Source organism: Danio rerio, chromosome 15 (genome assembly GCF_049306965.1).
Source record: "Danio rerio strain Tuebingen ecotype United States chromosome 15, GRCz12tu, whole genome shotgun sequence".
NCBI classification, from domain to species: Eukaryota; Metazoa; Chordata; class Actinopteri; order Cypriniformes; family Danionidae; genus Danio; species Danio rerio.
This window is the reverse complement of record NC_133190.1, coordinates 1,157,203-1,182,500: the sequence shown is the minus strand read 5'-3', so window position 1 is coordinate 1,182,500 and position 25,298 is coordinate 1,157,203. Positions and strand designations below refer to the sequence as shown.

General features: G+C 38.0%; 2 protein-coding genes across 4 annotated transcripts in view; both read right to left on the bottom strand.

Annotated features, from left to right (window-relative positions):
- mlf1 (myeloid leukemia factor 1) overlaps positions 1 to 11,361 on the bottom strand; it is an 18,327-nt gene extending 6,966 nt beyond the window's left edge. Inside the window, 6 exon segments of one of the 3 annotated variants that reach the window (NM_001326373.1) lie at positions 529 to 688; positions 788 to 919; positions 1,905 to 1,982; positions 7,222 to 7,372; positions 9,834 to 9,842; positions 11,271 to 11,361. In NM_001326373.1, the coding sequence (NP_001313302.1) occupies positions 529 to 688; positions 788 to 919; positions 1,905 to 1,982; positions 7,222 to 7,372; positions 9,834 to 9,842; positions 11,271 to 11,311 (571 nt within the window). In that variant the 5' untranslated portion in view covers positions 11,312 to 11,361. 3 annotated transcript variants of the gene reach the window in all.
- A 5,073-nt stretch (positions 11,362 to 16,434) lies between these two features.
- On the bottom strand, positions 16,435 to 24,830 carry p2ry13 (purinergic receptor P2Y13). The gene is made up of 3 exons (XM_002664517.6): positions 24,759 to 24,830; positions 21,600 to 22,309; positions 16,435 to 18,944 (listed from the first exon to the last, which is right to left on the bottom strand). Exons 2-3 carry the CDS (start codon positions 22,299 to 22,301, stop codon positions 18,639 to 18,641), a joined length of 1,008 nt encoding a protein of 335 aa, XP_002664563.2. The 5' UTR covers positions 22,302 to 22,309; positions 24,759 to 24,830; the 3' UTR covers positions 16,435 to 18,638.
- Positions 24,831 to 25,298: the final 468 nt, after the last annotated feature.

The window sequence follows — 25,298 nt, the reverse complement described above, 5'->3', positions numbered from 1 at the left end:
TATATATATATATATATATATATAAAATGTGACCCTAAATAGTGACTGAATTTTAAGTTTTGGGCAAACTATTCAAAACAGCACACAGATAATGTTCTCTAGCTCTCTGAAACTGACCTTTTCAGGCTTTGACCCTAATTGTGTTGTTTTGGTGACTGTCGCTTTAAATGCAAATGAGATTGTGCTCTATTCAGAAGAAGGCGGAGCTACAGATGCCTGTGTGTCAGCATAGTAGCAGATTCAAACACAAGACTAACGGCCTATGCTAATGAGGGAGAGATGGTCACTAGTGGGCGGGGCTTTCCCCTTTGATGACATCATACAAAGGGAGAATGTCAATCAAAGTGTTTCTGCAGACTCTTTTCATCAAGCCTGACAATAAACAATACAGTTAATACATGATGACCATTGGAAGCTGGAGATATTCACACACTGCTGACACACAACTGGGTTTAAACAACGGTGCCCTTTAACGTTTGCCACATGCCAAATGTGAATAAAATATGAGCCATTTAAATGAATGCTCACTTTCGTCCATGTTCTGGAAGTCCTGGTTGAACTCTTTCTCTCCAGTCTTCCTGTTCTCCTTCCTCTCGATGACGTGTCCTCTGTCCTGGATGTGATGGCCGATGGACATCTTCTGGAGTCCACTCTCAGAGTCCCGCAGAGACTTCTTGGTCTCCTTTATCTGGACACAGAGCACACACCAGCTGCTGATGCTGATCAGAGAAGTGTGTGTGTTAGCTGATCAGAAGAGTGTGTGTGTGTGTGTGTGTGTGGTACTCACTCCTCCAGGAGCACAGCGCGTCTGAGACGAGGCTGCGAACACTTTTGCCGGCTCGTCTCCTACTTTCGAGTAGGTCATGACAGAGGAGGAGGAGAAGGAGTGGCTGCTGGAGTCTGGAGATGACATGCTGTCCTGGAGGAAACACAAACAGAAGAATAAGCGGCGTGTTATTGACTGGAAATGTGCTGTTTTTGGCTACAACGCTCTCATGTAAACATAGCTTTAGGAGCCGATCACACCAAACGGGCTTTACGTTGTGATACTAGAAGAAAAGAAGTGTTCTGCGCTTTTTATGTTGCTAGGCAACCACTAAATCAGCTGCGCATTGTACACCAGCGCTGCTGTTGATATTAGCCCCTTTCACACATACAGACCTTTATATGTGAAAGGTGTGTATGTGTGAACAGGTCCTTTTTGAAAATAACGGTAAATTCGTTCTGGATATTTTCCAGAAAGTGAAGTTGTAACATTACCGGCAATTAGCCAGAACGCTGCGCTGTGTGAATGCAGAAGGAAGTTGCCGGAAAGAGCGCAAACACGTCTTGAACGTGCTGACGTGAGACGTCTACTTTAGCCAATCAGAACACTCAGAAGCATTCACGTCCGCGCGGTTTATGACAACAAATGAAAATAAATACATTTATGAAAAGATGTATATATATATATATATATATATACATATATATATATATATATATATATATATATATATATATATATATATCTGACTCTGGATGGCCAGTCCGCCACTGCACCTTGGTCCTATATTCATTTCAAAGGAGCGCTACCCTGTACTAAAATGGCGGCTTTAATGATGCCTTTCTTCCAATAGACGACAATAGCGTAGACGACATCTAATGTAAATATCTATGCTTTAAAATGCTCCTAGCGTGACTGAGTTCACATAAATCCACAGTATCTATCTGTCACAAGATGATTCAGACGTTCAGCCACAGATGTCTGTTTTGGCCATGAGATGAGGCATTTTTACACCTTGATAAATTTAGGGAGTGCGAGACAACACTTTATCTGCCTCACTTTATCTAACGTCCATGTAAACATAGGCACTGTAATAAGATGAGATACTGCTGTAATGTCAGAAAGAGATCAGACTTACAGTATGTCTGTGCATCGCCTCCATCCGGTTCCTCATGCTTTCCATCATAGAGAAAGGATTGGCAAAGAAGTCCAGCTCCTGATGACAAGAATCACACACACACACACACACACACACACACACTCACACATTAGTGATGCCGCAGACAACCCTTCAGCACAGAATACTGTATGATTTAATAACACACATTCACCCACTGCCATCTATATAGTGTAGACAATAATTGCACTATATATATATGATATATACAGGGCTCAACAATAAGGACTGCCTGGTGGCCCAGGGCCAGCGTAAAAGACACTTGGGACAGTAGACCGGATCAATCTTGGCCTGATTTGGACAGTGCTGCCTTGTCACTTAAATTGAACTAGTTTGTGACTATTTGTCAATTGCGTGCGTTTTAAGTTTGTGCTTTTAAATCTTTAAATGCTACCTTCTCTGTAATGTCGTAAACAACATATTGCTTTCCGATTCGTCTTATCTGATTGATTTGACCATGCTACTTTTTTTTTTTTTTTGTAACCTGGTAACAACCAGTATAGCGTAGAAACAGCAACATGGCGGCAACATCAAATTAAAAGGCTAAACGAAAATGTCTGTCTCTAACGTGTTGGAAGTAGACATTTACGTGGAAACAACACGACAAAATAAAAATGAAGTGATGTTATGCATAGTTTGCCGTCAGTTTGACAAGTCAGCCACCTTTTGTTAAATAATTTCAAACTGCAATAAAATGCCTCCACATTTTCCATACTGCTCTTTTTGTTTGCACAACACGTATATTTACAATTGTTTTTTAAGTATTGAAATTCTAGATTTACAGACTTTATTTTTGACACATTATTTAAAATATGTGGTTAAAAATAGATATTAACTTCCCTTTTTTTTAGTGGGGCCAGTGAAAATTTTGGCAGGGCAAGTAAAAATCTAAACCACTTAAGAGTAGAAAAAATCCTTAGCGTTGAACCCTGATATATATACAATCATTTAAATCTTTATTGCTTTTAAAGGGGGCTAATATTATTGACCTTAAAATGGCTTTAAAACAATTAAGAACTGCTTTTACTATAGCCAAAATAAAACTATTAAGACTTTCTCCAGAAGAACAAATATTATAGGAAATTCTGTGAAAATTTCCTGAATCTGTTCAACATCCTTTAGGAAAAATCACAGGAGGGCGAATAATTCTGACTCAGATCAAATCTGACTCTTGTGTGAAAATGAAAACTCTTTGTGTTTTTAAATGTGGATGGACTTCAGATGTGAAAAGTGTGTGTAAAAACATGTTGAAGGTTTCTGCTGAGCGCTGTAAATGTCTTCTCAGATTGGTAGCTGTCACCTCTGGTTATCACATCTAATAACAGAGGAGCAGCTGAAGTTCAGCTTCAGTTATAAACCATCAACACCCTGCAGATAATACAGCCTGGGAGAGGACGCCACCAGGCTATCTGTTTGTATTTTTAAGTGCTGCTCAGATGCTATTTTAGGTGGCTGTGGGCCTGAGGTCGTGACCCATTTATGCTACAGGCTAACACAGCGCCAAGTCTCGTCTTACAGCTCCAGATGATTCAACACACCCAATGGGGAAAAGCACTTTTGATTCAGAAAATGAGCCGTACAGGAGCTCTAGGAAGAGTTCTGGGAATAATCAGAGCATCAGAAACGTTCTCAGGTTACTGAGCGAACACGTCTGTTGCTAAAACACACATGTGAATCATGAGCATGTGCTAATATCAAGTCAAGTAGAGCTTTATTGTCATGTGTGGACATACAGTGGAATGAAATGTCATGTCTTGCAGGATCGCGGTGCTATATCAATAAGCGTAAGTATGAACACAACACTGGGAGTGAGAGCTATTTTAAACCTATACATAACTAACATACTGGAGCGCTAATCTAACTATACATACACTATAAATACTTCACGGTACACATAACCTAAGATGGACTATACAAGAACTTTTACACAAGACAGAAAAATAGTGCAAGAAATTGAGCAAAAGAGGTATTTAAAGCTAAAAAGCAAGTATGTTTTGTGGCACATTCACAAGTAAACACTTTTCTCCTTATCGAGTCCTTGTAAGATGGAGTGTCTGGTGGAAAAGTGGTGCATTTGAAGAGTTTCTACAGGTGGTTTGTTAAGCCCACTCACTCTAGCTAACAGCAAGCTAAGTTTGCTACTTGCTCACACTCTAATGTCAGGCTATCGGAAAGCAGTAATCTGGTCTGTCAGTAAAGTACACAAACAGTGCAAAGCTAAACGTGCACACTGTGTGTGTGCTATCCGCTTGTTAAGTGGTGACGTGTTTGTGACGTACGTAATACTGATTCCGGGTCCAAGCCGCCATTCATTTGAGTGGAGAAATCATTCGATTATGATCACGTTTTATTCCTATCACACATTAAAGTTAATTTGATATAAAATCATAGTGTACACAACAATCCCTGGGCTTGCTGCATAACAAATACCAAAAATGTAACAATTTATAAAAAAATTAATCACTTTCTGGCCAACAGATATTAGGCATAGACATATATACTGCGGTCGTGACTTTCGAAAGCATTAAATTTGTAAACGTTTTTTATTACCATTTCATGAGTCTCCCCATTTAGTTGAATAGAGCGCTTGGACCCGGAAGCCGCTTCGCGTGACGTCACACTTAACAAGCGGATAAGGACATTGTGTGTAACTCACCGTTGCAGAAAGGCTTGAATTACCTCCATGACAAATACATCAAATAATCATTGGGAAAGTTCTTATTGTAGTATTTCTCACAAACGTTACGTGAGATCTGCTTTCTTCTTGCCTGTCACTGTGTTGTTTATTAGGGATGTGCACATCGAAGCTTGAGTATCAACATATCGTTACTTAGAAGCTTCTAATTTGGTATCGATATTTTTTTAAAGTATCAATATTTCAACTATATTTTAATAATTTCTGCATAACTAAATGTTTTAGCGATGTGACGCTTTGTATACAAGACGTTACACCAATCAATCTGCGCCGGAACGTCATGTGAGCGATCATGTGCCTTTCAGATAACTTATGTACTCAACACACGCAAATCGCACACTTCTGCATTATGGAATGACACAATGGAAGAAACAATAGAGAGGTAACGCAACATGTTGTCATGCTCATTAGCTGAAAAAGCATTGCACGAGCAATATTTGTGTACACAGCAACAATTCAAGCAGTCTTTATAAACATTTATATATAGGTTTATATATAATATATATATATATATTAACATTTGAAATAATAAGTGGTATTGATTTCAGTATCGTTAAAAATTGTAACAAAAAGTATCGGTATCGTATCGAATTTAAAAATTGTGGTCTCGGCCATCCCTACTGTTTATCTGACGCAGCTGGAGGCACACTCTGAAGCCTCATTCACACTCAGTGTTGCCAGATATAGATGACTTTTTCCAGCTCAAAAGCTGTCCAAAACTCACAAAAACGCACAAAAATGGCCAAAATATTAGATTTATTTACATTTTATTTATTTATTTACATTGAAATTAACCTAGTTACTTCAATTGCACTATTTTTTTACCATACAGCAACCCACACCAGCAGTCACAGAACAACAACATAACTGGATCACATGGAAACGCGCTCACCCACACATTGCACTTAACGTTGTGTAGGTTAAACTAACTATTAGAGTAGGTTTTGCTTTCGAAATGGGGTACAAATTTGTCCTTTTTGCCGTTTTTAATTCTTTTGAACATAATTAGGTGCAAGGGCGACGCAATTTCTCCAGATGTACTAGTACTAGAGATGACAACTCTTGTTTCATTGCTCTAGCAGGTGAACAGATGCAGCATTTTCACCTGCTGTCCTATAAAACAGTTGAAAAGCTCCGCAGGCCCTGAGCCAGATTTACACACCAGAATAGAGTCTGCTTCGCCTGCAGTAGCAGCCAAGCACAGCTTCAGAAATAACAACTCAGTGGTGACCTTTCAAGACGGAAATACTTTCTAAATAATATATCGACTGAATCACATGATTACGAGCTGCTTCAACAGAACGGTCTGCAGTTATTATTATACACTTTACAATAGTCCGATTCCCAGAAAGCCTGAGAGTCAGAGGCGCAAAGCTTCTTTGTTGTCTTGGAAAACTCTCTTTTTTCAAGCTTTCCTTTTTAAAGAAATGTATAAAAGCTCTGGTATACTACAAATCAATTGAGGTATGGGTAACTGCAGTCTGGAGCAATGGGCGTGGCAAAAGGGAGGGGCGTGGTCAAAGGTTTTTCATTGGTCGAATTTTTTTGTAAAATCCACATATGAACGTGTGTCATTTATGTATCCTAATTTGCATACGTACACACTGACGTGTCAGATTTCTAAGTGGGATCGCTGTTCATGTCATCACATATGACCCGAACAAATGATCTTAAAATGCATCACGCAAAATAAATGGTACTTACGTTAGTGATGAACTGTGCGAACTTTGTGAGTTTGCAGATGAGTGTGTATCATTAGTAGAGGTCTCAAAATATTGGCACAAAACAAACACCTAAACAAATTACCAACAGTTTTAATCGAAAAAACAAAACTGTCTTAATTCACGTCTGATTACAGCTGTCAGCAACACGTCTTACCATCGCGTTTGGTGATTTGCTGTTTAGCCAATGCATTTAACCGGGAATAAAACCTTTGACCAATGAAATAACTTTTACCACGCCCCTACCTTTAGCCACGCCCATTGCTCGAGACTGCAGTTACCCATACCTCAATTATTTATAGTATAACAGACTTTTATACGTTTCCTTAAATAAAAAGCCATACCAGAATTAATTTAATGATTAATATACTGTTTTCGAACACCCTAACACCCCTGTGCTACAGTAGGCGATGTTTTTGAATGATAAACTCAACACCAATGCCGACTTTGAGAGAAGAACAATTTCATAAACATTGTGCAACAGTAGTGTGCAGCTCTTCTTTGGGCCGCTCCAGCCAATAGCAGAACAGCAATTACTGTGGAGGCGGGGTTAAAAATAGTAAGGCCCCATCTGATTGGTCAAATTTACAATGACAACCAATGGATAACAGAAATGTCATTCATCACATTTCTGCGATATGTATCTTACAAATACCATTATCGCGATAACGATATGTTTGCGTTATGTTGTTTATCTTTTGAAATTACATTTATATCGCAATATAAACAATCAATATTGGGCAGCCTTAAATGGAAGCTCTCATTCCTGTAGCCAGATGTACAGAAAGCATCCCGGGTTCAGTTAAACCCACAACACCACAGGAGAACACAACCGTAGTGAAGTATGAGCTCAAATACTCACTCGGTCACTGCGCTGGCGTGGGCCGGTGTTAGGATGTCTGTGACCCCGCTGGTGGACATCTGTGATGCTGGGCATGAAGCTCTGAGCGAAGGGGTCAGAAAACCCCCCCATCATCTGCCGCATGCGCTCGTGATGCAGCCTGAAGGGGTCGCTATAGAAAAAGACCAGAGACAACACAATGGAAAAATAAAATAACATCATCGCTGCGTCCCAATTCGCATACTTATACTATGTCCTAAATGTATGTACATTGAAAAAGTCCATGCTTTTGAGTAACAGACGAGTGTGAAAGCTTTGGGACAAACTACTTGCTCATTATGTTGCTTAGTTACACCACCTGTCAATCATCTCCACACCCTAATTCCATATGTAATTACTGACCTCACTGGAGATTCAGCTGCGTGTGAATCTGCCTTGAGATACCTCCTCAATTGTTTAGATACTATGTATGCAGAAGTTAACGTCCAAGCACGTCTCTATTTAAGTTCAGCATTGTTGTTCAGATGAAATATAACACAGAAAACGTGACTTAAATATTTTGCACTTGGCTAGATATTAATTCATTTGTCATTCAAACAACTTTACCAAAGGTCTTGCGTGTCCGCCATGTTTGTAGTTTGTTTTGCTTTTCACCCGAGTTTGTAGTTCTAATCGAATTTACACCCAATGCGCAATGTAATGTGCGTAATATTAGCAGTTAGGGTACAGACGGTTAAAGATAGTAAGCTCCAATCTGATTGGTCAAATGTACATGACATTTACAATTGTGATGCGTAAATTGCATAAACTATTAACGCAATACTGATCATTTTGCAATATACAACAACTTTATTTAATTTTTTAATATTCAAACGCATTCTCTTACAAGTTTTTTTACAAAAAAACTGGAGAGATACTGATAATGAAAACTACAATAATAGTTGTTTAGTGTTTGTGAGAGGGGTACTAATATCTTAAGTGTTAGCCTAATAGCAAAACTAGCCTAATATAAATCGCAGACAAAAAAATATTGCATTGTCGTGCAGCCCTATTATGGGCCGCTCCAGACAATAGTAGAACAGCAAATACTGAGAAGGCGGGGTTGAGGATAGTAAAGCCCCATCTGATTGGTCAAATTAAGATTAACAACCAATGCATGAAATAAACGTAATTTATCACACATGTCTGCGATATGTATTTTACAAATACTATTATCAAGATAAGAATATTTTTACAGTATACTTTAATTAATTTTTTGAGGTTGTGCAAAATTATCCTACATAAATGATTACGCTGTTTCCTGATGTTGAATGCAGTTCTAGACCTGATAGGAACTAATGGTACCCAACAGACACGCAATGTCACAAGACGTTAATATTAGGTTAGATTTAGGCCGCCAGCGTCTACGGACAATGTTATTTTGACGTCTGATAATAAAATGACGTTGATATTTTGATTTTAGGTTGTGTTGGAAAGTGACCAAATTCCACCGTCCAGTCAAAATCTTAAACCAACATCATGTTGTAAGTCAAAATATAATATATTATTTCATATTATTACATTATATTATTATAAGTCAAATACTGAGATTTAATCGTAGTTCGCTTATTTATTTATTCACAATGGTAACGTCCACACAACGTCAAGCTGTAACATCATTACAAGTTGACAGTTAGTTGTTTTTAGGTTACGTTGGAAAGAAATCAAAATGTAATGTCTGTTCGACGCTGGAACCCTGATGTTGGGTTCTGACGTCAATCTGATTTTCATTTCCAAACAAAAAGCAAAATGACGTCCCCACGATGTTGGGGTACAACTGACATCATAATGACATCCTGTGCCTGCTGGGGAGTTTGGTAAGTTATTCTACTAATTTGGCAACAAATAAATGTCACGTAGGAAACTGTTTGAGTTTTCGTTTAGTAAAAATACATCAGTGAGCCATTTGAGATGACAATAAACCTTATACTACACAGTGCATAAGTGTATAGCGTGTCATTAGAGATGCAACTATTGTCCATTATATGACACTGGTTCACAATCTCTCCTTGGCAGTTAGCAGATCTTTTATTTAGGACTGATTAGTTTCAACAGCCTGTGGGACATGCAGCATTTTCACAAAAGCCATGAACAAAATGACAGAAGACATGAGAAATATGGAGCACAAATCCAGTCAAAATCAGAGAGCTGTTCATCACCTGAAAGCTGAATGAATAAATAAGATTTCCATTGATGTATGGTTAGTTAAGATAGCACAATAATTGTTCGAGAAACTTTATTTGAAAATCTGTAATCTGAGGGTGAAAAAAATCTAAATTCTGAAAAAATCACATTCAAAGTTGTTCAAATTAAATAACTGAATAAAGATAAAGTTTTGATAAATATATACAGTAGGAAGTTTACTAAATAACTTCATGAAAGATGATTTTTACTAAACATTCTAATGATTTGGGGATTAGCAAATATGATATGACAAACATAAGACTGGTTTTGTTGTCCTGGGTCAGAAATATAATATGACCCAGACTATATTAAACACACATTCACTTAAAAATAAACATGCTTTGTGAGTGTTGTCCATCTCCCCATTCAGTCTGTGTCAGGCTTGGACACTGAGGACATGACGTGCATACCTTGATGAGCTATTTTACAAAGAAAGAAGAGACAGAAATAATCTTCATTATACTTTCTGTTTTACAGTACAGCAAGGTAAAGCATTAAATGTTATACAGTGATTTCAGAGTTAAACACAGACACTTTAAGTAAAGACTGTGAGTGGCTTATCCCTCATAACACATTGGGCTTTGCTTTGACATGGCAGAGATAGACATTTCTACAACAATATCCCAAAAAATTGCATAGCATCTAGTAGGTATTAGATAAAGCTAAAAAAAATATAATTAATAAAAGTAAAATATCCTCAAAACATATTTATTCATAGACTATTTTTTATAATTATTTAAAAAAATTAATTATAACAATAAAAAGAGCATTTTTGCGTTCTAGTTATTTATACTTGTTGTAAAAATATCTATGATATGATGACTACAGTATAATGTTATATAAATACATAAACCTCTTAGTCTTTGTAGATATTTTTATGACTTATTATCTTATTATCCAAGCTACAGTATATATATATATATATATATATATATATATATATATATATATATATATATATATATATATATAGTCACATAATTGCAATATAAAACTGAGCAAGTTTATACAAAATGTGTATTTTGTTTAAAAACTTTTGAATGTATATTTATGTTGTTTGTCTTTTTTTTTACTTTGTAGAAATGATTATTTTGAGCCAAATCCTGAGTTAAATTAACCAATCTATTCAATCCACTGGTTGTACATAGATTTTACAGTACACGGGTTTTAAATGGATTATTAGGGTTTTAGGAACTAGTCTGAAATAGTCTTCATCAACTAGTCTTCATTCCTGAATTCAAATTAGACTAATCTGCCTTTATATAACATCTTGTAATTATTATGAACAATCAAAACCAAAATTAAAGTGCCTAACTTGTAAGACTAGTCTAAGGAGTTTATCGTAACTCACAACAACAACAACAACAACAGCAGCTGTTACAGTGAACCTACAGTCAGTGACCTGCGATAAACAGGGTCATAATACAACAAATAATAAGATTTATTTGTTCATCTAAATAATATAAGCAACAATTTGTGTTATGAAATCTTTCAACAAAAAAAGAGACTTTTAAAACATAATAGACTAACGTAATAAAACACAATAACGTTATATGATGTATGTATTATTACGTCTATTAGGTTAAAAACGCTCTTTTTGTTATATATATATATATATATATATATATATATATATATATATATATATATATATATATATATATATATATATGTGTGTTATATATACATATACACACACACACACTCATTTAATTTGCATACACATTGGCACCTCATCGTTATGCTTTGCCGAGTTGCTCCAAACTGTGTCTAAAGCCACAATAAGACTGTCTTTTCATATTTCTGCAACACTTGTAATATAATGGTGAATTAATATAAAGACTCACGCGAAGAAAGGGTCCTCCTCGAGCTGTCTGAAGTTGAACATGCTGACGGACTCAGGATCTCGGCTCTTCTGGAAGGACGCACTCGGTTACTATAGTCAGCAGCGGAGGATGGGCACGTGACTGGCGGTATGCGCGCTGATTGGCTGAACACTGACGCACTGGTATCCCTGTTTTGTGTCCGTGTGGTCATGACAACACTTTTAATTTTCTAGAAAACTCGACTTATTCTGGCACTTTCTGTCCACATCAGCGCAGGTTTGTTGTAAGATTATAGTGTTTATATGGCTATACAGGAATACTCTAGTTTCTGAATTGTATTATGAACACAAACAACATGTGTTTATAGACAAGACGTTTCATTTTGGAATAATTTGATCATGCTTCCAGTAAGGTAATCTTTGCTGCTTTCTGTGTTTTTATTTTTATTATTTAATGTTGTGCCTGTCCTTTCTTTTTGTTCTCTTTTCTTATTTCTTACTTGTACTTATCACTTTTTAATTGTATGTACTTGTATTTCAGTCTCTCTCTACTTCCTGATTTATATTTTGCATTTCTTCTTTTCTAAATAGAACATAATTTGAATATTTATAATTTTTTTTGAATAATTTGACGACATATTTTTTATTATATCATATTATATTTGCATTACTTCCCACATAGCAAAATATCTCTGGCCCACACAGTCAGCTTTAGCTTGGTCCACATGCCGCAGTGAATTACGGTACATGACTGGACCAAGTCTGACTAGCAGACAAGGGCCAAACATGGAGCATATCTTAGTCAAGTCTTAGCCAAGCTAATTACTCATAACTAAACCTGAACTGGACCGGATATTGTATGTTGGTGTGTCACAACTGCAATGAAACTCTTAAACCCATATATCACTGCTCTTTAGGCGTGCTATTGGTGTGCTTTTTCTCGAAGCGACCTGATTGGTAGAATTTTATTTTCTTTATTTGAAAAAAATAAAAAAGTATTTTAAAGGCCAAACTTACATGGCCCACATATCAATAAATAACATCTGGGCCAAATACTACATTTTACATCTGGCCCAAGTATTGTGTTCCACCTTAAAGACGGTGCCACTTCTGCCAAACCAGGGCCATGTTTGGCCCGCAAAAACATTTTTTTGTTTATTCATTTTCTTTTCGGCTTAGTTCCTTTATTAATCTGGAGTCGCCACAGTGGAATGAACCGCCAACTTATCCAGCGTATGTTTTACGCAGCGGATGCCCTTGCAGCTGCAACCCATCACTTGGAAAATTTAAAAACATAGGATATGCAGATGTGTCTGCGTTAATATTTTAACCTCCTAGGGCTTAGTGTCCACATATGTGGACATCACATTTTAGCTCTTAAGTGTCTATTTAAAATACTTTGAATGTTTTATATTTTGTTACAGACATACAGTGTCATCCTGCAGCTATTTTGCACCATATGAAATGCCCCAAACACTAATTTTAACTGTCCAAAATTGGGGGAAAAAATGTTGTTTTTACACTCTGATAGTCAGTGTAAATATGCATTAAAAAACATTCAGGAAAAAGTGTTTTATGTAAATTCGGACCACGAGTCCACATATATGGACATCCTTTTTTTCTAAAAGTTCATCATATCAAAAGATGATACTTAGGTTTTTATTCTAATTAGGTTTTAATAAGCCCAAATAGCAAAGAGAAATAAAAAATGCAAATATGAAAACACCTTAGGCCCTAAGAAGTTAAACATTTGTTTCCTTGGACAACAAAACCATGTATGGATAATTTTGTCAATAGGAAAGTTATTGATTTTTACAAATTTCCTGCTGTAAATACACAAATACACATTTGGATAGCAACTTAATTCGGACAAATTTAATGATCTAAATCTTATTTATTCTAAATTTAATTAATTTTTTTTAATATTATTTAAAATAATAATTATTAAAATTAATAATAAGATGATTTATTCAGCTTTTACATGATGTATAAATTTAAAAAAACGTCATTCATGACTGGTTTTGTGGTCAAGGGTGACATGTAAAAATATATGTATAAAATGAATAAAACTATATAAGAATTAAATCACATGTGTGTTGTTTTGATGTTTAAAACCCCCTTTACAACCCTAATATTGCACGTCAATAAATACTGTAAACTGTAAAACAACCGTACAGAAAGCTGTCAGGAAAATGAGTTTAGCTGTAACTTTATGTCATGATGTATTTTCAGAAAGAGTGTAAGAGCTGTAAGTGGAGGATCCAGCACATAGAAGCAGCATCTGTGTGTGTGTGTGTGTGTGTGTAAGAACATCCCACCAGCCACAGAGAGACCTGATACACTGCATCTGTCAGCCTGATGTCAGACAGACGTTTACTGAAGAGCTCATCATTCCCTCAGAGCACACACACACACACACACACACACACACACACACACACACACACACACACACACATACTTTCAGCCGACATCTACACTTATGTACACACGCAGCATCTACAGTATGTGTCTTTGTGTGTGTGTGTGTGTGTGTGTGTGTGTGTGTGTGTGTGTGTGTGTTCTTTTAAAAGTTATAGTTAATGAACTCACTATTTACTCGCCCTTGACTTGTTCCAAACACGTTTGAACACAAAAGAAGATACTTTGAAGAATGCTGAAAACATACAACCGTTGACTTCAGTAGTAGGACATATAAATATGATGGATGTCACTGGTTACACATTTTCAGCATTCTTCAAAATATCTTCTTTTGTGTTCAAACAGGAGAAGGAAACTCAATAATAACTACTCTGCAATAAATGCTTTTCTTACTTAGATTTTTTGTCTTGTTTCTAGTCCAAGTAATTAAAAATTCCTAAATCAGGACGAATTTTCTAGACAAGCAAAACATATTGTCTTGTTTTGAGAAATAATATGGCAATATTAAGTGAGTTTTTCCTGAAAACAAAAAAATAATCTACCAATGGCGTAAGCAAAATAATCTTACGTCAAAAGAAAAAAACAAGATTAATTTGCTTACCCCATTGGTAGATTATTTAGCTTGTTTTAAGGAAAAACTCACTTAATATTGGAATATTATTTCTTAAAACAAGACAATATTATTTGCTTGTCTAGAAAATGCTTCTTGATATAAGAAAATTTAGATATTTAGACTAGAAACAAGACAAAGAACCTAAGCAAAAAAAGCATTTCTGCAGTGTAGTCACTTTAATTGACGTTGTAAAGGCCGAATGTACCCACAAGTAGAGTAATATCAGTGATTATATTGGGGTTATGAAGAAAACAACTTATAAATACAAACCAAATGAAGTACTTCAAATGTACAAATTCAGATTGTTTTCTGTGATGGTTCACAGGTACAATAAAGCCCCATTTCTGCCATCCCAGTGTTGACATGTGGTTGGGGGAAGAGGAAAGAATAATGCAGCATTCATCTGCACGCTATAAACATGGTCAAATCTGTGGAAAACCCCATAAAACAGGAAAACCCCATGTGTGTGTTAACATTTTAAAGGTATCCTCTTCGTGTAATGCAGTCTGAGGGATTTACTGATGATTTTGTCCTGTGATCATGACTCAGTTGAACATTAGTGTGTTCGTGTTTGTTGTGTGCTGTAACTCTACACCAGTGCTGCGCGCCGCACCATCTTTCTATTTTCAGTCTTTTGATTTATAGTAGGATCTGTATATGTACTATTAATCTGCATGAACTTCATAGTGTGTGTTTGCTGTATTCAGGTGAACAGCGCCCTCTAGGGACTGACATTATAACAGTAAAATATAGACGAATTACTGGTTGACCAGATTCAACACTATGTAGAGCTAAAAACCGAGAATCTGCCTAGCCAAAGACAAGGAAAGAAGACGGAGCCGTACAAGGCCTTGGTGATCACCAACAAGCAGAACTACTGCATTCTGAAAGCCAACTGCAGCTGTACGGCAGGGTATGTGAACACACACGTTTACATTTCATTCTGAGCATTCAGTGTTCGCAGTTTAATTCACAATGTTAACTGTTTCTGCTGAAATCATTGCTGCAATCAAACATGAGTAATGTGTCTGATTCAGCATAGCGTGAACTTACCTGCAGTGGCGCCCCCAGAAAATTTTCTTAGGGGTGGCCAGAAGCAGCCACACCAAATCTTGGGGTGGCACACACACACACACACACACACACACACACACACACACACACACACACACACACACACACATACACCCACACACACACACAAAAACATGAATTCAGTGTAATGTTATATTTTTGTTTATGGAAAATGAAATAATGTGGTTTTATTCCGTTTAATGAATTACTCTTAAAATTTTAGTTTATTCAAAAAAAATAATAAATTTAAATTGAATAAAAAAATCAATATTTAGTTTAAAAACACTTTTCATATATATAAATAACTTTTTTTTAGTTATTTTTCACATACTTTTATTGTATAGCATACGATATGTGCCAAGTCTAAAATTAATGATGAATTAATTAATAAAACAAAAAAAATGAACAAAATGCATTACTACACACACTATACAGGCTCTAATAATATCACTTATCCATATTTCTTTTTGAGCCACGATATTATTAATACAGCTTCTTCTATTAATGTACCTTAAGGTAATTATTAAATTGCCATTGCTGTCTATTGAAGGTGTGCGTGCGCTGTCAACGACGATCGGGGAGGGGCAGTGAATCATTTACATCAGTGGCACCAGTCAATCAACAAAACATTTAGTGGCTGCTATTTATTTATTTATTTATTTATTAAAATATTGAGAATTTATGCAAGTACGTTTAAATTAATAATATCAATAGCAAAATCATATTGGGGTAGCCACAGGGGTGGCCAGAGTTTACACAGGAGTGGCCCCTTGGGGGCGAACCTGCTTACCTGATATAACATGAGAACTGCTGAGTCCAGCATTTTTAATTAGGTCGTCACTCCATTCAGCTCACTTTTAGCCAAAGACGTCTGCAGTTGGCATTAAAGCAGTGTGGTGTACGGTAAAAGTTACGTTTTTCTATTTTTGGACTTTGGCATCCTACCGCACAACTTGACATGTTTGCTATTGAAACCGGTCTCTTTTTACACCCGTGTGACGTCATGTGTGACGTAGGTCGGTAATTCCTCTATAGAAAGCGATAATGATAGAAAGTAAAGCACACCTGAAGAGGTGATGTTGACACAACCAGAAATTTTATTTTGCTTGTTTTAAGCAATAACTCACTTCATTGTGGTATATTATTTCTTGAAACAACACAGTATTTTTTGCTAGTCAAGAAAATGCTTCTTGATTTAGGAATCTTTACATGTTTGGGCTAGAAACAACACACAAAAGCTTTTTTTGCAGTGTACATTAAATACTACAGTATTTTTCGCTGTAATTCATATAGCGCACCCGTACTATGTGCTTTTGACCATGTGCTTAGATAACTTAATTGTGCAATTTAGGACTTTGTTTAGACTTTAAACTTAAATTACAGAAAAACTAAAACACTATAGCTTAGATAACCGACTGTAACATTACTGTCTTCATTGTCAAAACTTGAAATAACCTAATAAAAGGAATATAAAACATACTGATTTTTGTGATCAACATTACCAAGGCAGGCTTATTAAACTGCACGCATTTTATTCATTATATTTCATTACAGTGCACAAAATAAAAGCTCTTTTCACAGAAGAGGAGACACAGAATGGCAAAGATTACACTGGAGGGGAAATAAACACTGCTGTGGTCTCTGATAGTGAGGCAGGAAGATGACCCTGTCAGTGTTGGTCTATCAGTGATGTCTAGTACTCTGAAAAACAACTGCAGTATGAAAATAAGCTTAATGTGTGCAACAAATGAACAAACACAAACCATGTCAGATGTTCTAATGTCTCCACAACAAACACCATTACAAACCATCAGCTGGTTAACATTAAACTCATGAAAACTAGTAGCGAATGCTTTCCAGTAACAGTTGTTTTCCTGTGTGTGTGTGTGTGTGTGTGTAATTTGTGTATTGAAATATTTTGCATACATTATAATGTAAAAATTAATTTGCGCTCATAATCTTTATTATGGATCACCATAATCTTCCCTCCCCCTCGAAAAGACTTCTTCACTTCTGGTCACATGGAACACCTTTAGGGTGGAGCTATCAGTAATTTAGGGCGGAGCTATCAGTTAATTAGGGCAGGGCTATCAGTAATTTGGGTTGGGTCTGTCAGTTGTTTAGGGCGGAGTTATAATTATTTTAGGGCGGAGCTATCAGGAGGGGATTATTAGTCCAATGGGGCATGTCTGTCAATAATTTAGGGCGGAGCCATCAGTCCTTTAAAGCAGAGCTATCAGTACTTTAGGGTGGATCTATCAGTCCTTTAGGGCGGGGCTATCAGTACTTTAGGGTGGGGCTATCAGATCATTAGGCCAGGGCTATCAGTAATTTAGGTTGGAGCTATCAGTACTTTAAGGCAAGGCTGTCAGTAATTTAGGGAGGGTCTATCAGTCTTTTAGGGTGGTGTTATAAATACTTAAGGGCGGACCTATCAGGGCGGGATTGCCAGACCATTAGGGCAGGGCTATCAGTAATTTAGGGCAAAGCTATCAGTCCTTTATGGTGGGCCTATAAGTAATTTAGGGCGGGACAATCAGTCATTTAGGGCGGGACTATCAGTCATTTAGGGCGGGACTATCAGTCATTTAGGGTGGGGCTATCAGTCATTTAGGGCGGGACTATCAGTCATTTAGGGCGGGACTATCAGTCATTTAGGGTGGGGCTATCAGTACTTTAGGGTGGATCTATCAGTCATTTAGGGCGGGGCTATCAGTACTTTAGGGTGGGGCTATCAGATCATTAGGCCAGGGCTATCAGTAATTTGGGTTGGAGCTATCAGTACTTTAAGGCAAGGCTGTCAGCAATTTAGGGAGGGTCTATCAGTCTTTTAGGGTGGTGTTGTAAATACTTAAGGGCGAACCTATCAGGGCGGGATTATCAGACCATTAGGGCAGGGCTATCAGTAATTTAGGGCAAAGCTATCAGTCCTTTATGGTGGGCCTATAAGTCATTTAGGGTGGGACAATCAGTCATTTAGGGCGGGGCTATCAGTCATTTAGGGTGGGGCTATCAGTCATTTAGGGTGGGGCTATCAGTACTTTAGGGTGGACCTATCCATTGTTTAGGGTGTGGCTATCAGTCCTCTAGGGCGGGGCTATAAGTCATTTAGGTCAGAGCTATCAGTCCTTTAGGGTGGACTTTAAACATATTTACTTGACAAAAATAAAGACTTCATATTTCCACAAAGAGCTGGTCCTCATAGTGAAGTGCAGAGGATTAAGTCCGGGCCTCCAGAAGGCAGATCAGGATGTCATGACCATGTAGATCTGCATCTGTGCTTCAGTGTCCTCTGTTTGGCATCTCTATTTTGGTGGAGGTCTCGGTCAGAGAGCCGTGAGGGAGCGGAGCGCGGCTTAGTGTGGCAGTCAGCTTCTTGCGGAAACCGCGACACAGGAAAACATAAATGAGCGGGTCCAGACACACATTAGAGGATGATATCCAGAGCGTGATCTCTTTGGCGAAATACAGCTGGTTTTGGGCCCAGCACTGGGATGAAGTGCTCCGCGTCTGGCTGAGGGTGTACGGGACTCGGGCCAGGTGGAAGGGGGCGAAGCAAACAAAGAAAACCCCCACCACCACAAACACCTGAGGAGCAGAGGAGAGTTAGCATGGGTTAGCATCTCTTGCATGGTTGGCATATTGGAAAGTTTATTTTACAGTGCTGCTTAGATACCTAACTAGTAATAACATATTGCTAACTATACAGAACTCTACACAACCCCTAGTAATTACTAGTGTGCTTATGAATGTGCTTGAATCTCACTGGTAATTCTTCAGCTGATATGCTAACACAACTATCATAATATAAACAAATGACATAAAACTGTCGTCAGCTATAGGGTGCATTAAACTACAGTGCACCACAGTTTACTATAGTAAAAGTTAGAGTATACTACAGTGTTTATTACAGTGTATCAGTCTACTGTGTTTAATACGACAGTGTTGCTTTTATTAGGTATCAAAATACTGTAATATATATGCATAATACACTTTACTATAGTATTGTTCAAAAATGATGTAGTATTTACTTCAAATTACTGTAGTATTCCCTCATTTGGGTGCAAGCACGCATGCTCCTTAAAAAACAGAACCAGATCTGATATGGTCCCTACTGAAAAAGCCAGCTTAAACCAGCCTAAGCTGGTCAGGCTGGTTTTAGCTGGTCACCCAAGCTGGTTTTAGCTGGTTTCCCAGGCTGATTTTAGAGGGGTTTTGGCCACTTTTTAGCTGGTCTTAGTTGGTCAGGTTGGTCTCAGCTGGTCTTAGCTGGTCAGGCTGGTTTTAGAGGGTTTTGGACACTTTTTAGCTGGTCTTAGTTGGTCAGGTTGGTCTAAGCTAGTTTTAGCTGGTCAGGTTGGTCTCAGCTGGTTTTAGCTGGTCAGGCTGGTTTTATAGGGGTTTTGGCCACTTTTTAGCTGGTCTTAGTTGGTCAGAATGGTCTTTCCTGGTTTTAGCTGGTCAGTTAGGTTTTAGAGTGGTGTTGGCTACTTTTAAGCTGGTCTTAGTTGGTCAGGTTGGTCTTAGCTGGTTTTAGCAGGTCAGGCTGGTTTTAGAGGGGTGTTGGATACTTTTTAGCTGGTCTTAGTTGGTCAGGTTTGCCTTAGCTGGTCTTAGCTGGTTTTAGAGGGGTTTTGTTCAATCTTTAGCTGGTCTTAGTTGGTCAGGTTGGTCTTAGCTGGTTTTAGCTGGTTAGGCTGGTTTTAGTGGGGTTTTGACTGCAATTTAGCTGGTCTTAGTTGGTCAGGTTGGCCTTAGCTGGTTATAGCTGGTTTTAGAGGGGTTTTGGCCACTTTTTATCTGGTCTTAGTTGGTTATGTTAGTCTTAGCTGATTTTAGTGGGCCAGGCTGGTTTAAGAGGGGTTTTGGCCGCTTTTTAGCTGGTCTTAGTTGGTCAGGCTGGTTTTAGCCTGTCAGGCTGGTCTTAGCTGGTCAAGCTGGCTGGTCTTAATTGGTTTTAGCTGGTCTTAGCTGGTCAGGCTGGCTGATCTTAACTGGTTTTAGCTGATAAGGCTGGTTAGGCTGGCTGGTCTTAGCTGGTTTTGGGCCAGGATGGGAAACCAGCTAAAACCAGCCTGACTAGTCTGCCCAAGCTGGGAGACCAAAGAAAACCAGCTTGACCAAGCTGAGAGGCTAGTTAAAACCAGCCTAGTCAGACTGAGAGACCAGCTTGACCAGCCTGGCCAGGGTGGGAGACCAGCTAAAACCAGCTACTTCCAGCTAAAACCAGCTAAGACCAGCCAACCAGCTTAGGCTGGTTTTAGTGTTTATTTTCAGCAGGGGTGATATTGTCTCTTCGTCTACCGTATGCACAAATCAGTGAGCAGAACTGAAGGCTCAGTAATGTAGAAATAGCTGAGTTTTGAAACTACAGGATGCTTTTACAGTGCTTTGACCTCTGTCAGAAATAAAGGGAAGTTTGAAGTCTCAGTTCATAGCTAGTTTAATTACTCCTGCACGTGCAAGAACAGGGAAACAACAATTAGTTATTGTTAAAGTTATTGGAAATAATACGGATCACTAGAGACTGCATAAAATTGCATACTGTTTAGCAGGCACTTTGCTTTTTAACATAAAGTTTAAACAAGAGTGATATAAAACAAATTCACGTTTCATTGCCATTGAAAACCAAGAATCGAGTTTGAGACCTATATGGCCTAAGCCTTAAACAAGAAGTCTGATATATGTTGTTGCTCCATGCATTTATAAAATATCTTTAATTTCATGTACATGTTTGACATTATCTACCAACCAAAATATATGACCTAACTCTCCATCTCTAGTACGGCCCCAGGAGTTTTCCTTTGGCTTAGTCCCTTTATTCATCAGTGGAATGAACCGCCAAGCATTTGTTTTACACAGCAGATGTCCTTCCAGCTGGGAAACATCCATACACACTTATTCACACACACACACTACAGTCAATTTAGTTCATCAATTCCCCTATAGCGCATGTGTGGCAACTCTACACAGAAATACCAACTGGCCCAACCGGGACTCGAACCAACGACCTTCTTGCTGTGAAGCCACAGTGCTAACCACTGAGCCACCGTCCTGCAGTGTTCAGTTCTTTATAGTTCTAATAGTGTCTAGTACTCTCAGTCTTATATACAGTATGTAATTTCAGGGTTTGCACAACATTTATCAATAAAGCACTGGCATGTACTAGGAATAAGGTTGCAGATCCCTAGTGTGAATGTTTGCAATCTCAGAGACTATAAATTTGGACTAAGTGCACTTTACCTTAGATGTGGTCTGTTTGCTGGTTACGTCACTGCTGCTTTGTGATGCACGGTACGACTCGAACACCTTCCTGCTGATGAAGGTGTAGCAAACAACCATGAGCGCCAAAGTTCCCCAAAAAACAACCTGGCAGAAGTAGTTGAAGCCTTCGTGCCACAGCAGACCCATCTTCCCCTTCATCCTGGTGCAGCGTAGCCTCCCGCCGGGGGAGATCTGTGGCATCCGGTTACTCAGGATAACATTGGGCAGCGCTAAAGACAGCATGACCGCCCAGGTAACTGCACACAGAACCCGACCCACCCTGACCCTCTGGAGGACGCATTTCCCGAACGGATGCACGATCTTCAGGTAGCGGTCCAAGCTGATGAACCCGAGCAGGAGGATGCTGATGTACATGGTGGTGTAGAAGAGCACGGCAGAGTAGCGGCAGTGGAAGGCCCGGAGGTGCCAGGAGCCTAAACCGGCGTCTGTCAGAGCTTTCACAGGCACGGTGAGAGTCATCAGCAGATCTGCCACCACCACATTCTTCAGGTACACGATGAAGGTTGAGCTGCTGCGGATTTGGAAGAAGATCCAGGCGGCCAGACTGTTCAACACCAACGCCAGCAGGAAGAGAGCCGCGTACAGGCAGGGGAACAGTATGGATGTTACCCGAGTGTCCCGCTCACACTTCAGAGAAGCGTTCACCTGACTCAGGTTCATTTTGCTGCCTGGACGAAGAACATCAGTGGAGGTGAAGGTGATATTAGACTAACATTTTCACTTACAACAAGCAAGCTGCATGGTTATTCATCACTTGCGACCCTTTTACATTTGTAGAAGTTTGGGGTGGGGGTCCAAAAAATTGTTCATAATTTTTTTAATTATGAAAATTATAGTCTTACATCACTTTTCTACATTGATGGATCAGTGATCGCACGTGCATTCCTGACAAAAAGCTTGTGTTTGTGTGTACAGAAATGTACTATCCACCCTCCCTGTTAAACTTGATCTAATCATGTCCTGAAATACAGCTCCTCTCCTGCTTTCACTTCTCATACTGACGGAGGGAGCGATTCGTTTGTGAATGAATCTCCGTTATGAATGACTCTTTCACTAGCCGACAATAATACAAGTTTCTGGCAGCGCAGCATCTCGTTGTCATGTTCTTTTGCATTGTTTGCTGATTTTATTAAACAAAACTAGCATAAGCCGAGTGTTTAGTGCGAGTTGGAGCTGCTTTGCCGTATGGTGAATGCAGTAAGTGACTGTTATCATCAATAACGTTACCTGATTAGCACAAAAGTGCAGAACATACAAAAACATAAAAAACGTCGTTATGATTATTACTGAACCGATACCGAATTGTTCGTGTTTGCATCGCGGTGCACCGAAGAAACGATTAATTTTGACACCCCTATCCAAAGAGTTTGATGGCTGCGGTTGTCGGATTTTCCAATTATTTACAATGTTTTCTTTATCAATCAATCAATCAATCAACTTTTATTTATATAGCACTTTACAACAACCACGGTTGACCAAAGTGCTTTACAAAGGTGAAAGCAAACAACCCAACAGACAAGGAGATGCTGCAAAACAATACAAAAAATATCAATAAAATCCAACAAACATTAAAACATGTAGGGCTCTATTTTGACGATCCATGCGCAAAGTGCAAAGTGCAGGGCGCAAAAGCATTAAGGGCTTGTCCTAATCCACATTTGCTATTTTAAGGACGGAAAAATCTGCATTGCGCCACGGCGCAAGGTCTAACAGGGTTGAGCTTATTCCCTTAATGAGTTAAAGGTGTGTTTGAGAATAAACCAATCAGAGTCTCATTCACTTTAAAAGTCAGTTGCGTCGCTCCATGGTGCATTTGCTATTTACATGGCGACTTTGTAAGTGTAAAAACCGAACGCGTCACTAGCGAGAAAACAGGTAAACAGAGCATCTGCAGCACGAGGATAAAGAACGAGCCTCCTCATTCTTTACTTTCACTTTCACTCTCATGGATAGGGAAACCTTAACGCACAGACATCAATTAACCTATAAATAATTAATTTTGTTTGTTAAGCGCAAATATTCGTTTCAAGACTATTTCTAAATTCAGTTCTAATCTCCAGCAAACAAATAAATGAACAATAATAACGAAGTGTGCTCGAACAACTGAGTTACATCCAAACACACATGCTATGCCCCATATATATGGTCTAAAACCTGACAGGTGGGCAAATCTAAGCTTATTTTCAATAAAACAAATATAAATATGGATATAATAAATAATACTGCTAATAATAATAACTTTATACAAAAGCACATTGTCAAAAAAAAGCCCCTCGAGATGAAGAAGACATGGAGGCGGTGGTGTTTATATTGATGTAGGCTAGAAAATAATAATTTTTGTAATATTTTAATCCTTTGATTATTTTTCATTTTGCTTGTTTGTTAAGTATTGTATTAATCACCACATTAGTTTAAGCTTAATTTAACCATCATGAACTCACTTGGAGGGGCACATCCTCATTAACCCAATCTTAACTACTCATCAACCCCTCATGCACGTCCGTCTAGTGTGTTTAATGAGAGTAGAAAAGTGTTCAGTCAAAATCAACATGAACAGTTTAATTACAGGGGTTAATGAGTAGGTAAGGATGAGTTAATGGTGTTGTGCCCCTCCAAGTAAAGTCATGACATAATTATGCATTAACAGCTCATGAGCTCTCGTTGGTTACATTTAGCTTAAACTTAAATGTTAATTAATACATTTATTAAAACATTTACTCACAAGTTATTAAGGCAGCCGTTGTTCACACATGAACTCTTGTGACTCATGTTGTGGTTAAAGTTAATGATTAGCGCATGCATTGACTCATCATTAGTTCAGGGATGTTTACTTTGCATATTAATACATCATTATTCATGTACTGTTACTGAAGTGGTACCGAATCTCCTGCTCTGATCAATTCTACAGACAAAAAGAAAGTATGAACACGACTAAGACTTAGATGCATCCAAAGATATGTAGAAATATCATGAAAAAAACAAACCAAGAAAAGCTTAAAGTGAGAACCACCCTGATGTCGCCATTCATCAGAAGAAGAAAAAAAACAGAAAGCAAACACATGCATGAGCATATAAAAAATGTATTAAATAATTTAATATGCATAAGCAAACACTTACCAGGAGACAAGCGAGCGCCCTTAAAGAGGAATTAATAATGTCTTAATGCCTTCCGGCAGCTATATCCACACTGTTCTTGTGTAACCACACACACACTCATAAAGAGAGAGAGAGAGAAAGAGAGAGAGGGGGGGGAGAGAGAGAGAGAGGGGGGGGGGAAGAGAGAGAGAGACTTTTTTTAACTTTTCAAACACTTTTTAATCAAAAATTATAATTTAACAACTCATTGACATGCCACTTCATAGACATTACCACTTAAAATATAATTCCCCAAACTCTCTCGGCACAAGAGCATTTTTATACACCTCCTTAAATCAAAGAAAAACATATTGTTTGTTAATTTATAATATGCATATTCCACGCTAACCCTGTATTCTACTAAAGATTTAAACATTCCAAGTAAATCGTTGTTTTCTCCATCATTTTGACATTTATGAGATTTTAAAATGGCCAATTTTGCTTGTTCTACCAGAAAATTGCAAAGTGTACATTGTGCTTTCCATTATTTTTTATACTTCACTCCCATAATAAACATGTTTT

Excerpts from the sequence above, each read along its gene's own strand:
- p2ry13 (XM_002664517.6), bottom strand. The coding sequence starts at position 22,301 with ATGAACCTGAGTCAGGTGAACGCTTCTCTGAAGTGTGAGCGGGACACT. Across the intron at positions 18,945-21,599 it reads GCAAACAGACCACATCTAAG|GTGTTTGTGGTGGTGGGGGT; the intron begins GTAAAGTGCACT and ends TCTGCTCCTCAG.